Source organism: Megalobrama amblycephala, linkage group LG17, assembly GCF_018812025.1.
Source record: "Megalobrama amblycephala isolate DHTTF-2021 linkage group LG17, ASM1881202v1, whole genome shotgun sequence".
Taxonomy (NCBI): domain Eukaryota; kingdom Metazoa; phylum Chordata; class Actinopteri; order Cypriniformes; family Xenocyprididae; genus Megalobrama; species Megalobrama amblycephala.
This window is the reverse complement of record NC_063060.1, coordinates 8,965,739-8,981,105: the sequence shown is the minus strand read 5'-3', so window position 1 is coordinate 8,981,105 and position 15,367 is coordinate 8,965,739. Positions and strand designations below refer to the sequence as shown.

At 35.5% G+C, this 15,367-nt stretch overlaps 2 protein-coding genes across 3 annotated transcripts; one reads left to right on the top strand and one right to left on the bottom strand.

Annotated features, from left to right (window-relative positions):
• The first annotated feature begins 66 nt into the window (after positions 1-66).
• On the top strand, positions 67-6,321 carry eif4e2 (eukaryotic translation initiation factor 4E family member 2). 2 transcript variants are annotated; one of them, XM_048163440.1, is made up of 8 exons: positions 67-214; positions 1,759-1,870; positions 1,957-2,091; positions 2,680-2,784; positions 2,866-3,018; positions 3,444-3,580; positions 5,122-5,196; positions 5,316-6,321. In XM_048163440.1, the coding sequence occupies exons 1-7, from the start codon at positions 195-197 to the stop codon at positions 5,168-5,170; spliced, it is 711 nt and encodes a 236-aa protein (XP_048019397.1). In that variant the 5' UTR covers positions 67-194; the 3' UTR covers positions 5,171-5,196; positions 5,316-6,321. The 2 variants fall into 2 exon arrangements, with proteins under 2 accessions (XP_048019397.1, XP_048019396.1); XM_048163439.1 differs by lacking the exon at positions 67-214 and adding an exon at positions 260-336.
• Positions 6,322-7,192: 871 nt separating this feature from the next.
• On the bottom strand, positions 7,193-15,253 carry LOC125251623 (phospholipid scramblase family member 5). The gene is made up of 8 exons (XM_048164681.1): positions 15,055-15,253; positions 13,617-13,884; positions 13,009-13,083; positions 12,168-12,360; positions 10,519-10,630; positions 10,333-10,432; positions 7,796-7,854; positions 7,193-7,721 (listed from the first exon to the last, which is right to left on the bottom strand). The coding sequence occupies exons 1-8, from the start codon at positions 15,055-15,057 to the stop codon at positions 7,695-7,697; spliced, it is 837 nt and encodes a 278-aa protein (XP_048020638.1). The 5' UTR covers positions 15,058-15,253; the 3' UTR covers positions 7,193-7,694.
• Between the last annotated feature and the right edge of the window lie 114 nt (positions 15,254-15,367).

Below are 15,367 nucleotides of genomic sequence, written 5' to 3'. Positions count from 1 at the left end.
AAATGTTTATTAGATTAGGATAAGTTCCACTCTGCAACAAAATACAGATATTCACTAAGTGTACAGCGTGCGCGTCACCTACCACGGTGTTATGCGCGCGCCCGCCACCACCACTAGTGCGCGCCGCCGTTGCTGCGGAATTGACGGGGCTGCCGTCGGCGCGAGAGCGGATATAGACACTCACCTAGAAAATAATGAACAACAAATTTGACGCGTGAGTAATAAAAACAACGCAGCACGTTAGTGGGGTTTAGCCGTGCGTGAATGCAAACGCATGCGTTTCAAGTATCTCTTTAACACGGAGAGAGAGAGAGAAAAGAGAGAGGGGGAAAAGAGGTGTGTCTAGAAGCTTTGGCATGGGCTGGGAGGGTCACTATGTTTAGTTGCATGATTGGACTCCTACGTTTTGTGGGCAGATGGATTGTGTTTTAATGCATGCGGTGAATGCAGCATGCAAATAACCTCTTATAAAGCCAGATCTGCATGCACAGGGCCTCCAGGCCGAGTACGGATCACCGGGTTAGGCGTGTGTGTGAGCAGCGGGGGCAGGTGCTCTGCGACCCGGGCTCAAACTCTGCAGCCTGCTGGAATGACATGTGGGGCTGTAGGCTGCGTATAAACACGCGAGGGGTTGTGCATAAGCGAAGCACGCTATACATGGCGAGTGAATACGAAACTACAGTAGATAATCATCTGTTACATAACCAGCGTATTTTATTATGTTTGCAAACTTTTCATGCGTGACCACTGACCATTATAATTGCAGGGTCAAATAAGGTAGTTTATTCTGTCTCTGCAAACTCAGACAGGGCCTCTGTCCTCTGTGTAATAAAGCTGACGATTATAACAGAAAAGTACAGTGGGTGTTATAAAGGACGTTACAAAAAGTATGTATAAGTTTAAGCTTTAAGCGACATATTTATCCTTTATAACATACTTTTTATATAACATATTATTACCATTTAAAATATGTTTATATATATATATATATATATATATATATATATATATATATATATATATATAATTTATTCCTGTGATGTAAAAGCTGAATTTTCATTATCCCATTACTTCAGGCTTCAGTGTCACATGATCCTTCAGAAATCATTCTGATATTATGATTTGCTGCTCAACAAACATTTATTACTATTATCAATGTTGAAAACAGTTGTGTACAATTTTTTTTCAGGATTCTTTGATGAAAAGAAAGTTCAAAAGAACAGAATTTAACTGAAATAGAAAGCTTTTGTGACATACACTACTGTTTGGGGTCAGTAAGATTTTTTTTTTTTAAGAACTTTAAGAAATTAATACTTTTATTCAGCAAGGATGCATTCAGTTGATCAAAAGTGACAGTAAAGACATTTATAATGTTACAAAATATTCTATTTCAAATAAATGCTGTTCTTTTGAATTTTCTAGAATCCTGAAAAAAATGTAAACAACATTAATAACATTAACATTAATAATAATAATAATAATAAATGTTTGTTGAGCTCCAAATCAGCATATTAGAATGATTTCTGAGGCATCATATGACACTGAAGACTGGAGTAATGATGCTGAAAATTCAGCTTTGCATCACAGGAATAAATTACATTTTAACATATATTCACATAGAAAATTGTTCTTTTGAGTTCAGTTATATATGCTTTAGTTCCTTATTGAATTATGAATTATTGCTCTGTTTGATTGAAGCCACAGTGATAAATAACATTTTGTGGTTGAGTGGTATTGAGAGTTTTGTTTCCATTTAAGCCTGAAAGATGATGACAGTGGAGATCACGACCAGGACAACGGCTCACCGAAAGACGGGGAGAAGGAAAAAAATGACGAAGAGGAGAAGGACTCTAACACTACCAAAAGAAAGGTATATGGATGGATGGATGGATGGATGGATGGATAGATGGATGGATCAGGAGTGATAGATAACTGTGAACTGCTCTACTTCTGCAGGCCGTGGTCCCAGGGGCCGGAGAGCACCCTCTTCAGTACAACTACACGTTTTGGTATTCTCGTCGTACACCAGGACGGCCGGCCAGCACACAAAGCTACGAACAGAACATTAAACAGATCGGCAGCTTTGCTTCGGTAACCTCATGCAAGCAAACTCACATGAACATGTTAATTCAGACCAAAGTCCCTTTCAAGGAAAGTCTGTTCACTCTGCGGCCATATTTTACAACGCCTCGGGGCAGCTATTTCAGGCATCCAAGACCAAGTCCTATCTATTTGAATGGGGGAATCCTGAAATCTCTTGTAGAGGTCAGGTGAACTCACAATTAAATAACATATTTCAAATCAGCAACAAAACCTGACCTGAACCGTACCATAAATGTTGTTTCTTATGCTAAAATAGCATTAAAATCTCTTATTTTTCAGGCTAGAAGAGCCAATGCGCATGTGCAGTCCTAGTCTCAGGTTTCTATAGGAACCCGAGCCTGTAACGGCAGCTGCAGTGACGCAATGACTTTACCAATCAGCGATTGGCTCTTTTACTTAGTAAGCGGGACCTATTCCACCATATTGTGCGTTGCAATTTCTCCCATTAATAACTGATTGGAGTGAACAGTCTTTCTATATCTATAGTTTTTGTATAGACTAAGTCTAAATTCAACCCCCACAGGCCTTGCGGTAGGTCACATGATTGACAGTTCAACAGCTGTTTTATGTTTGTAGGTGGAGCAGTTCTGGCGTTTTTATAGTCACATGATCCGACCGGGTGATCTGACTGGTCACAGTGATTTCCACCTGTTTAAGGAAGGAATTAAACCCATGTGGGAGGTGAGTTTGGTCAGATTATATGTATGTAAGCAGCTTTTCTAATGGCAGCTAATAGAATTTCTATTGTATTGGATTGTATAGGATGATGCAAATAAGAGTGGAGGTAAATGGATCATTCGGCTGCGTAAAGGCCTGGCGTCACGCTGCTGGGAGAATCTGATCTTGGCAATGCTGGGCGAGCAGTTCATGGTGGGCGAGGAGATCTGTGGGGCCGTTGTGTCTGTTCGCTTCCAGGTAATGCAGTTTACTTTGTAGGACAGGAATTGATTTGATGGTTGGATCATTGTGGTTTGCTATTGCTCTGATGTCATGTGAGTGAGAGGTTTATCCCGCTCTCACGCTAATAAACACATCATCAGAGAATAGAAGAGATGACACTTCAAGAGGGAGGAGAAATTATTTCGATTAAAGATTATGAGGGCACATGCATTTAAAAAATAATGATGTGCACAGATGAATGATGTATAATGATTACTGCAATGTTCCATACAAAATTAAAAATTGTCAATTTTGATTTCATGGTGACTTTTAAAATCGAATGACTCCCAAATATATAGTATATTAGCATTTTACTAATTCTGTGTTTATGAGTGCAGCTGTTATATTGTAAATAATAACAGTGTTCTGTATTGAATAAATATTTGTGTTTGTGTTTGAAGGAGGATATCATTTCTATCTGGAATAAGACAGCCAGTGACCAGGCCACCACTGCTCGCATTAGAGACACTTTACGCAGAGTCCTCAACCTGCCTCCCAATACCATTATGGAGTACAAAACACACACAGACAGCATCAAGTGAGTTACTTTTATTCAGTAAGCAACAGTAAATACATTTATAATGTTACAAAAATTATAATTCTTAGATTCTAATTCTTTATAATTCTAAAAATTATAATTCTTATAATTCTAAATTATTGTTATTTTAAAATTTCTATTCATCAAAGAATCCAGAAAAAAATGTTTCATGGTTTCCACAAAAATAAATACAACTGTTTTCAACATTGATAATAAGAAGAAATGTTTATTAAGCAGCAAATCAGCATTTTAGAATGCTTTCATTCATGTGACACTGAAGACTGGAGTAATGATCCTGAAAATTCAGCTTTGCATCACAGATATAAATTACATTTTAAATTAGCTTTGTTGAGCAAAAGATACTCTTTTTCAAAAACATCAAAAAAATGTTACCTACCACAAACTTTTGAATGATAGTGTATGTGCATATATTATTAAATAGTAAAAACTGTTATAAGTCTATCAATTACAATAAATATAGAGTTAAATAGGTGAGAGAGCCTTAAACCAGCAAACTATGCATAAAGCTTGTCATGTGACCATCATACCATATATGACTGTGAGATGTATACATTTACTACATGTCAGACAATATGAGTTTTATGTCAAATTAAAGGGTTAGTTCACCCAAAAATAAAATTTTCCCATGATTTACTCACCCTCAAGCCATCCTAGGTGTATATGACGATCTTCTTTCAGACGAACACAATCGGAGATATATTTGCAACTCAAGACATCCAATGGTTATGAATGGGGGCCCATATTTTGAACAAAAAAAGCATCCATCCATAATCAAATTAATCCATACGGCTCCAGTGGGTTAATAAAGGCCTTTTGAAGCAAAGCGATTTTCCTAGGTGTATATGACAAAAAAATATATTTTTGTAAGAAAAAAATCTATTTTTAAAACTTTATAAATTCAAATAACTAGCTTCTGGCGGACGACCATATACATACTGCGCAAGTCGATTTGTGCGGAAGAGCAAACTTTGACCCGGACGCAATGACAAATGTGGAGGAGAGAGCAAAACAAAACACCGGTCATGAATTAGAAGTCTAAAACAAGAAATTTTAAAGAGAAATTTTGGAGGATTTCGATATAAGAGAAGAGGAGCTTAAGCTAGTTATTTGAATTTATAAAGTTTTAAATATGGATTTTTTTTTTTTACAAAAACGCATTGCTTCGCTTCAAAAGGCCTTTATTAAAACACTGGAGCTGTATGGATTACTTTGATTATGGATGGATGTTTTTTTTTTTTTTTTCAAAATATGGGCCCTCATTTACAACCATTATAAACCTTGGATGACTAAGGATATTTTTTAATATATCTCCAATTGTGTTCATCTGAAAGAAGATAATCAGAGACACCTAGGATGGCTTGAGGGTGAGTAAATCATGGGATAATTTTCATTTTTGGGTGAACTATCCCTTTAAGTCAAATGCATTAGTAAATAGTTTTTTTCTTGTTTTTATAGTTTTGATATACTTGCATAGTATTAATATATATATATATATATATGTTGTGTGTGTGATCTTTCAGAGCTTGGGAGGATTTCCATGGTCTAGTGAATGCAAGTGGAGGCCGCTAGTTTTTCATCCAGAGAGTGTGTGACGGGTATAAACTCACGACTGACTGACACATTATCACTCGCACTGGAGCTGCTCCATTCTCATTAGGAGATTCCCATCATGTTCGTCACTGTGTAAAAGTGTTACTTTTTTCTCCTCATCTAGATTATCAACTTAATTTTCCCAAGGAAGAGGACATTTCCGAGGATGATAACCCAAAATTGATCTGTTTTTAAAAGAAAAACAAAAGGGACGTCATGAAAAGGGTCAGCATGAGACATTTTTTATTATTGAAGACTTCTGGCTTGTGTTTTTATAATCATCCAAACACCACATCACCTGAAAACTCTCACAGAAGAAGAAGGAGCCAAATCATCACCATGCGAACGAATGTTTTCCAGTCATCCATTAGGCTGAGCTATCAGAGCGGGACCACATAGTTCAGCCACTGTGACATGAACTAATGGCTGGAAACTGCCACCGTTTTCCAAAAAAGAAAAACAACATGCCCTTGTGTAGTACGGTCACGTACTCACGTTTACCTGAGTTATCATCTGAATAATTAAGTCTCGTAAAGATGGCCCAAGCAGGAAGACAGAATTCATTTAGGTCACATTATTTACCAATGAGGGTGCAGGTTGATGGGATATTTTACTATAGTGCAGTATTTTAGCTACAGTGTTGAGTTGTTTTAACATAGAACTGTTGTACAAAAAAAAAAAAAGAATTATATTTCTAAGTGTATTTGGAGAGATCTATAATGGCAAACTTTTTATTTCTCCTGAGTTTGAGAGAGTGTAAACCCAAAGGACAGTGCCCTACCAGGGATGGGTGCCATGCTGCCTGATTCACTGTGCCTGGCCTTCGCCTCCGGCAAAACACTGATTTCCAAGAACGCTCAACATCCGCTGGAGTCGTCGACACTGGAGAAACGACTCTATTCATAGGACTTCAAGCCCTGTTTTAAAAAATCACTCGGACATTATTCAGATATCCTAACTAACAAACACTGATAGTTAAAGGGGGCTGTGGATCAACACTTTATACTGCCTGAAATTCAGTGCTGGTGCTGGACAGTTGTATTTGAGGTACATAAAAAAGTGGAAAGGAAAGGGTGTTTTTAATTATGATTGATCATAGCAATAAATGTTGATTATGCATCTGCTGCTAATTTTCAGCTCTGGTGTGACTCTGTTTTATTGGTAGTAAAGAACATTAATTACACGTACAGCCCTGCTGATGCTACCTGCTCTTAAAAAGTTCACATCTAGCTAGGATTTTGATCTCTGAAAATGTCTAATTCCTGTCACTCTTACTGAGGACTGAATCTGAGATTTTTTTAGCCCATGTCCTTATCTAAAATATTTTTTCAGTAAATTTTGTTGAAGAAAAAGGGCATTTTTATACATCAAAATATCTTATTTTTCAAAATATCAAGGGCCACTTCAGACTAAAAACTTTGTTAAAGGCTGGAAATCCTCCATATGCCTTTTACACAAGAGTCCAATATTTTCAAAACATTTTATGATTTTCACTCTTCTAAGAATCTTTACAACTTGGTTGATTCATTTGAAAAGATTTTAATGAAGTGAGACTTGATTTAGTTGTAGAATTTTTTAATCAAAGATAAACTTTACAAAGCTTTTTTTTTATGTTTTTTTTTTTATGTTATTAAAATATTTAGTTTTTTGTTTTTATATTTTAACCTAAGATTAAATTCTGACAGCTTGTAAATTAATGAGATTTTAATAATATAACAGACTACTTACATAATATACATAAAAATATCAGTTGTCACTCTATATCTCTCAATAATATAGTGTCTTAGTGAGATGTTATTTAAATGCTTGGTTTTATTATCAAAGCTCTGTAGATTTTATTGTAGTGGAAAAATAATGCAATGCAATACAATTATAATAAGAGATATACAAATAAGCATTCCTGAAAAGCCTGGTGCATCACCTTTGATACATAAGATTTTTCTAAAAAAGTTGCTTCAGTCCAGTTAGTGTTCATCTTGAAATATTACTAACAATATAAAAGTTATTCTTATATTTACTTTATTTAAATTAATAAAGATTTCAGAGCAAAAAAATATACATTTTAGAATTACACTAAAAGGCCTTTTACTTGCTAAAAAAGTGTGAACTAGCAGACGACAGAAGGCATGCAGTAGATCGCGTACAACAGGTTTTTCAGCAAAGTTTTCATCACGATAATTTAGAAGCCTTAGAAATGTGCATATTAAATATGATACTATAGGCTATATAGGGTAAATATGTTCTGTAGAAATTAATACTCAACCTTTAAATCCTACTTTAGTGTGTTTAGTTTGCAGAGAGGCCCTGTACAGGGATTCTTGATGTGCACTACACTGTACAGTTCAGAGCTTTAGAGAGTTCTATGTTTCTTGCAGTTTTCATAGAAACAATGCAGTGCTCCATCTTGATATGAGTCACCATAGTTTTATATTTGCTGGGTTCACACTTCACTTCAGAGGTGAAGCAGATGTCTTTTATGTCCCAGAAACTTTACCATTTCCACTTAGCTCATCTCAAAGAACATATGATTCTGCAAACAGAAAAAGATAAACGATAAAAATGTTACATATTAATAAAATACCAGCATCTGTGTGGTTAGCTTACCAGCAGGAAGGTAGCAGCTAGTAACAGCACTTTGGTGTTCAAATTCATTCCTTCGGGTACTGAGAGAGAAAGAGATGTTCTTAATCACTACTGAAGCTGTAGCTACTGAATTTGAAATAGTCACACTATTATCAAAAATAAACTGTAGTTGTAAAAGAATCCACAATTAATCCAGTAATTAGTCTAGTCTATCAGCTATGTATCTGGATGGTAGGCCTATACATGCTTCTCTGAGTAAGAATGCTGGTCTAATATTAGTAAAATTATACAGCTAGCAAGAATGCTCGTCTAATATTAGTAAAACTATACAGCTAGCTGGCTAGCTAGAATACTGGTCTAATATTAGTAAAACTATACAGCTAGCTGGCAAGCTAGAATAACTGGTCTAATATTAGTAAAACTATGTGGCTAGCTAGATGGTTAGCAAGACTGCTGGTCTAATATTAGTAAAGCTATACAGTTAGCTGGCTAGCTAGATGGTTAGCAAGACTGCTGGTCTAAAACTATACAGTTAGCTGATAGATAGATGTCAACTAATTCTTATTAATTTGTAACTACACGTAACTCTCATACTATTAGGAGATTGTTGGGTTAGTAGAATAAGTTGACATGTAGTTGCAAAGTTACTTACAGGTGCTGGTCATATAATTAGAATATCATCAAAAAGTTCGTTTTTTTATTGTAAATTATTTTTAAAAATGAAACTTTCATATATTCTAGATTCCCTACATGTAAAGTAAAACATTTCAAAAGTTTTTTTTTTTTGTTTTTTTTTTTTTAATTTTGATGATTAGAGCTTACAGCTCACGAAAGTCCAAAATCCAGTATCTCAAAATATTAGAATATTTCCTATGATCAATCAAAAAATGGATTTGCAAAACAGAAAAGTTCAAGTTCTTTAAAGTATGTTCATTTGTGCACTCAATACTTGGTCGGCAGCACATATTACAGCAAATGACTTGCTCCTAGCACAAATTACAGCATCAGTGAAGTGTGGCATGGAAGTGATCAGCCTGTGGCACTGCTGAGGCACTATTGAGCCTTCAGATCATCTGTATATTGTTGGATCGACTGTTTCTCATCTTTCTCTTGAAAATATCCCATAGATTCAGGGGTCAGGCATGTTGGCTGGCCAATAAAGCACAGTAATATCATGGTCAGCAAACCACTTGGAAGTGGTTTTTGCACTGTGGGCAGGTGCTAAAGTCCTGCTGGAAAAGGAAATCAGCTTCTCCATAAAGCTTGTCAGCAGATGGAAGCATAAAGTGCTCCAAAATCTCCTGGAAGATGGCTGCATTGACTTTGCACTTGATAAAACACAATGGACCAACACCAGCAGACGTCACAGCCCCCCCAAATCATTACTGACTTCAGAAACTTCACACTAGACTTCAAGCAGCTTGGAATCTGTGCCTCTCCAGTCTTCCTTCAGACTCTGGGACCATGATTTCAACATGAAATGCAAAATTTACTTTTATCTGAAAAGAGGACTTTCGACCACTGTTCACTGTCCAGTTCTTTTTCTCCTTAGCCCAGGTAAGATGCTTCTGACGTTGTTTCTGTTTGAGAAGTGGCTTGGTAGTCCTTTTCCTGAAGATGTCTGAGTGTGGTGACTCTTGATGCGCTGACTCCGGCTTCATTCTACTCATTGTGAAGCTCTCCCAAGTGTTTGAATCGGCTTTACTTGACAGTATTCTCAAGCTTGCAGTCATCCCTGTTGCTTGTACACCTTTGCCTACCCAATTTGTTCCTTCCAGTCAACTTTGCATTTAATATGCTTTGATGCATCACTCTGTAAACAGCCACCACATTCAGTAATGACCTTCTGAGACTTACTCTCTTTGTGGAGGGTGTCAGTGATTGTCTCCTGGACCATTGCCAAGTCAGCAGTCTTCCCCATTAGTGTGGTTTCAAAGAACAAGAGATACCCGGAATTTATACTGTAGGGATGGTCATTTAATGAAACTCAAATGTAAATATTCTAATATTTTAAGACACTGGATTTTGGACTTTCATTAGCTGTATGCTCTAATCAACAAATTAAAAAAAAATAATAATTGAAATGTTTTACTTTACATGTAGGGAATCTAGAATATATGAAAGTTTCATTTTTAAAAATAATTTACAATAAAAAAAATGATCTTTTTCACTATATTCTAATTATATGACCAGCACCTGTATAGTTAGAAGAATGTCTGAATATTAAACAGCACAACTGTTTTCAACAATGATAATATTTCACAATATTGCTGTTTTTACTGTATTATATGATACAAAAAAATATGCACAAGAGACTTCTTTCAAAAGCACTAAAATTCTTACAAACCCCAAACTCGTGAACGGTAGTGAATACAGAAACGTGATGATATATAATAAGGAAATATTTAAGATTCTGCTGTATTTCTAGGTCATTAATTGTCATGTTGATAACATAATGAGTGATGAAATAATTTTTAAATGTTAAAAAAAGGAAGAAAAAAAAAAAAGAAAAAAGAATGAAGTAGACCACATGATATGAATGTGGATATTAATCTTACCATCCAGTCCAAAATACTCATGATCCATGTTACATTCCTCATTATATCCAGGCCACCTCTTCCATATGCGCCCAACACTCTCACCAATAGTGGAAACCACCTGATGCCCTCAATAAATGAGAAAAGAGTATGGGAAGGGTATGTAAATGGTGTGCAATACAGATGGACTTCTGGACTGTTTCTGACCTGCAGCTCTTGTTCAGAAAGACATCGTGTGTTGCAGCAGGAACCCTGGATCCTCACGGCCGAGACGCCCTCGGAGTCACAGACCTCGAAATACGGTGTGAACATACTCCACCTGACAAACACCTCAGAACTTATACACACTCTTAATGCAGAGGATTTTGTTGTAGAAGAGAGTTTTCTCTGGACTGTTAGGCCTAGTGAATGTTCATGTGATTTTATAGTCTGATATAACCTGATGCTGAAAGGATCTAGTCAAACAAACATGGCATGGTCTTTGTTCATGGCTGCCCTGAGAAGGAGGTCATGTTGATGGTTTTGCACTACAAAGTTTAGCACATCTCTCCCTATTCAGTCTGAGAGAGGTTACCGGAGGGCTTTTTCTCTGACGCAGTAAATACACAATGGTGACCTTATCTGACCCTGCAGAATAGTTGGCATCATGATGAAACATGATGTGGATGGCTTTGTCTGCATAATAGATTTACAGGAGTACCTCATCCATTACACAACAGTTCGATCCGGTCGACTAATTTAATTGGACAAGCAGCATTCCAATATTGTTATCAAACACTGGGATGTTCATATCTGTATATCCTGTATAAACTGCAGTTAAATGCTTATCATGTCGATCGGATGGCTTTTTCCTGTCTAAAAGTAGGTGATTTTTTGCAGTGTGGATTCCTAACTTTTTTTCCCCAGCTGAACCCCTTTGACACAAAATATATTCTTTGAAATACCCCCTTAAATTTGAAGTTAATATTTCAATAATTTAACAGCACATCTGTGTGTTAATAATACTAATAATAAAGTATACTGTTATATTATATTATTTTTTTACTCTAATTAGTGTATAAAAATGAAGACAAAAAAATTACTATTGTAATAATGCAATTGTATTTTAAACATTAATATATCATAATTATAAAATAATTTTTATTTTACACAACAAACTACGTACAATAGTAATATCTCTCAAATTCTTCACTTTCAGATGTTAAACAAGTGTTATTTTAGTATTACTGACATACTATTATAGTTATTAGTATATATATATATATATATATATATATATATATATATATATATTATGAATTTGTTTTTAATTTTGTATTTTCTGTTTTCATTTTCATTTTAAAGTTTTAGTAATTTTGTTGTAATTTTGTAATTTTTATTAGTTGAGGTAACACTTTATAATAAGGTCCCATTAGTTGATGTTAGTTAATGCATTAACTAACTGTAACATTTGTCACAGTATTCATCTTTGTTTATGTTATTTAATAGAAATACATTAATACAACTTGTTAGTTCATGTCAGCTCAGATTTATTAAATATTAATAGATAGAACTTTTGACTTTAATAATGTATTTGTAAATGCTGAATTTATTAACTAAGATTAATAAATGCTTTAGAAGTATTTTTCATTGTTTTTGGTGTTAACCACTGTAGTTAACCAATGTTAAAAAATGGAACTTTATTTTAAACATGCCGAGCATCAGATTAAATCACTGCAATTTGATCATTTTATTTGAGTTAATTATGTCCTATATGATTATTTTAAGTTTACATTTTTGTGATTTAATGATTTAATTAATTATTAGCTTCTCATCAACTACATGTGACAAAGATCTGGTTTGCTGTTGATGAGTACCTTTGGTGAACTGTCCCAATAAACTCTCTCTCTGGTGTATAAGCACTTATTTCCATCAGGCAGCAGCCGAGCCAGCACATCTCCGCTCTCAGGGGCCTCTCAAACAGGAAGACACATTCTGCGTCCTTATCAAAGCCTTGTAGTGAACAGGATCGAGCTGGACCACAGCATTGCATACACATGCATGAGCTCTCTAACAGAGATGGGGAAACACAAAAAGAGTTTTTGTGGATGTATATCAGGTGTATATCAGTCTACATGTGGCTTGGAGACTGTAAATAAGAGTAAAATCATCTTAAAATGCCTCTATTATGTTTTTCGGACACAAACTTTTATGTAGTTGTGTAATAAATTAAGTTACTGTTTCCTAAAAGAAAAACTGCTTCTGAACTGCCTGAAGCGAGTGGCCAGTAATTCCGGTCTTACTTCCTGTTTGAACCTACGTAGGTTTTGCATAATGCCAGCCTATGGTCTTCATTGGCTCCCTACGAACAACGCCTACTTTGATCCTCAAACATTGTAGTTGGAGCTGAGGCCTGGAAGAGATTGGTTCATGCTGTTGACATATCAAGAAGATGCTTTCTACTGCAAATCCACTTTGCAATGACTTCCAAAGAATGAGGACTCAAATTGATTTGGTAAAACTGGCGCTATTGTTATTGTTCACATCACTTTGTATCAAGTGCTGAGGAAGCCTCTGGAGCTGAAATTCAGATATGGTAATGAGCGTTTCGTTTCCGACATACACTGTAAGCGGTAGATCAATCACAACACACTGGGCCATCTGACCAATCAGAGCAGAGGCTCTCGGTAAGGAGGAGTTAATTATACTAATATTTACCTTCCACAGCCACAAAGAGCTGATCACTGGTTTCTGTGGAGATGCTGTATGTTCTTCGGGCGACGCACTGTGGACCTGAGACATTACATAAATGTAAACCTCCATTAAACCTTTTTATATTTACACAGGAAATTGTATACTGTGAATACTCAAACTGTGTCCAAGCTATTCCACATCATCCAATAAAAATACATTAGTGACAAAAAGTAATGTACAGAGGGGGTGTTGGTTTTTTGACCCTACAAGCTCAGTTAAATGATCAAAATACAAGAGAAATATTTTATATTTTTTAAATATTTTAAATATGAAGGAAAAACAAAACACTAAACTTGGCTAAGGTATTATTTATCTGACAAAATTATTTGGCAAAAAAGGCCAACTACAGCTACGGACATCACTTTTAGTATATAATATTATATTTTATTATTATAATATGTCGATCATGTCTCATTAAAATTAATAAGAAAAAGCTTTTGAATCATTTTCTGTTTATAGAGATAATACAGGAACCTTATAAACTCACAACCTTTTAAAGGTGTTATTTTTTTATAAAAAAAAAAATAAATAAAAAAATAAAGTTTTATTGATTTTATGGATGTTTTATTCACCTTGTAGTTCTGGTCTGGCATTAATGTGGAGTCTTGTGACTGTTCTCAGAACAGACAATTTTCCCAGTTTTTTACCCTCACTGTCCATCTCTTTCCCTCCAGGTCCCTCGTCCTCTCCTCTCCTGCCTGTAGGCCGGAGCACAGGTGTGAGGTCCTGGCTGTCTGAAGTAGGTCTAATCTGCCTGTGGAAAGCTCTGAAGAGCATGTCAATATGTCTCTCCCTTTCCAGACCAAAGGGAAGAGGCTGAGCGGTCACAGATGGGAAGGCCTGATCGAGAGAGAGAGAATGCAGAGGTAGAAACATTGCATTTGAAATTTAAAAATAATAGTCAAATGTCACTGAAAATCTGTGAGAATTGCCATTTAGGACCTATTTTATTTTTTATAATACGATGCATTTCTTGTGTGTGTGTGTGTGTGTGGGGTGGGGGGTGCAGATCTGGTCCACTATGATTTGCTGTCAGAGAACCCTTTAAAATTTCAGTACCGACTAGGTAGTTGTTTTTAACATATTTTTTTTTAGATATTTAAGATTTTAAGATGTTTTTTTCTGTGCAGTAAGCATTTCATAACCAAGATTGTTTCATAAAACTTGCAAACAATAAACTATAAAAAATAGCAACAAATTTAAGAAATTTAATAACTATTATTTAATAACATTACTTATTAAATATTAAACATCAAATTATTTATTTTAATATTAATATTAGCTAAGCTGACTCCTTTTATACACTTAAGTTGACTGAGTTGACTGATTTTATACACTAAAAGACCAGAAAATAAATAAGGTCAAATGTATTTCTCTCTCTCTCTCTCTCTCTCTCTCTCTCTCTCTCTCTCTCTCTCTTTCTTTGCAAACAGCTTTTTAGGAAACATGAAATAATGAATAAATTAAATAATATTCAATCGTGAATCTTTTTGTTTCATTCACCTCTGTATTTCTAGATTTACATCTTTCCAGACAATCCTTGAAGATTCCATTTATTTTCCTTTTAATATAAAAGTTTGTGATTAAGCCATAATAGGGCATTTGTTGTGTAACTATGCTAAGACATTCGTCATTAAAGGGATAGTTCACCAAAAATGAAAATTCTGTCATCATTTACTCACCCCCAAGTTGTTCCACACCTGTATGAATTTCTTTCTTCTGCTGAACACAAAAGATGATATTTTGAAGAATGTCAGTAACCAAACGGTTGATGGGACCCATTGACTTCCATAGTATTTATTTCCATACTCTGGAAGTCAATGGGGTCCATCACCTGTTTGGCTACCCATATTTTCTGAAATATCTTATGTGTTCAGCAGAAGAAAGAAATTCATACAGGTTTAGAACAACTTGAGGGTGAGTAAATGATGACAGGATTTTCAATTGTGAACTATCCCCTCAAGACATTAACCAATACCAATAGAACAGAGATGAGAGATGAATTCTTACCATTTCAGGTTCTGAGCTTTTAGGGGCTGTTGGGCAGGTGCAGTATTGATGAAATGAGGGCTTCCTTTACTGAGAAACAGCTTCCAGACAAGCTTCAAATACTGTGTGTTAGTAGTTCAGAAGCTAGTCCTACACCACACACCCCCCTTCTGCCCCACTCTGTCCTTCCCGGATCTGGTCTTTGTCAGACAGAAAAGTAGCAGTCAGCCATGTAATTAAGATCCTCCTCAAGTTAGTGGGGGGTGGTGGAGTGATATTACATAAACTGAAACAATTCACATGATTCCATGCAGAACATCATCCTTTAGCTCTA

What these genes read in the sequence shown, in the direction of transcription:
- eif4e2 (XM_048163439.1), top strand. Translation starts at nt 275, where the DNA reads ATGCGTTTCAAGTATCTCTTTAACACGGAGAGAGAGAGAGAAAAGAGA. An exon ending in CTAACACTACCAAAAGAAAG is followed by an intron (nt 1,871 to 1,956) that starts GTATATGGATGG and finishes CTACTTCTGCAG; the next exon opens with GCCGTGGTCCCAGGGGCCGG. An exon ending in TTGTGTCTGTTCGCTTCCAG is followed by an intron (nt 3,019 to 3,443) that starts GTAATGCAGTTT and finishes TTGTGTTTGAAG; the next exon opens with GAGGATATCATTTCTATCTG.
- LOC125251623 (XM_048164681.1), bottom strand. An exon ending in ATTGGGACAGTTCACCAAAG is followed by an intron (nt 10,631 to 12,167) that starts GTACTCATCAAC and finishes GGTGTTTGTCAG; the next exon opens with GTGGAGTATGTTCACACCGT. An exon ending in TTTCTGAACAAGAGCTGCAG is followed by an intron (nt 10,433 to 10,518) that starts GTCAGAAACAGT and finishes TGAGGGCATCAG; the next exon opens with GTGGTTTCCACTATTGGTGA.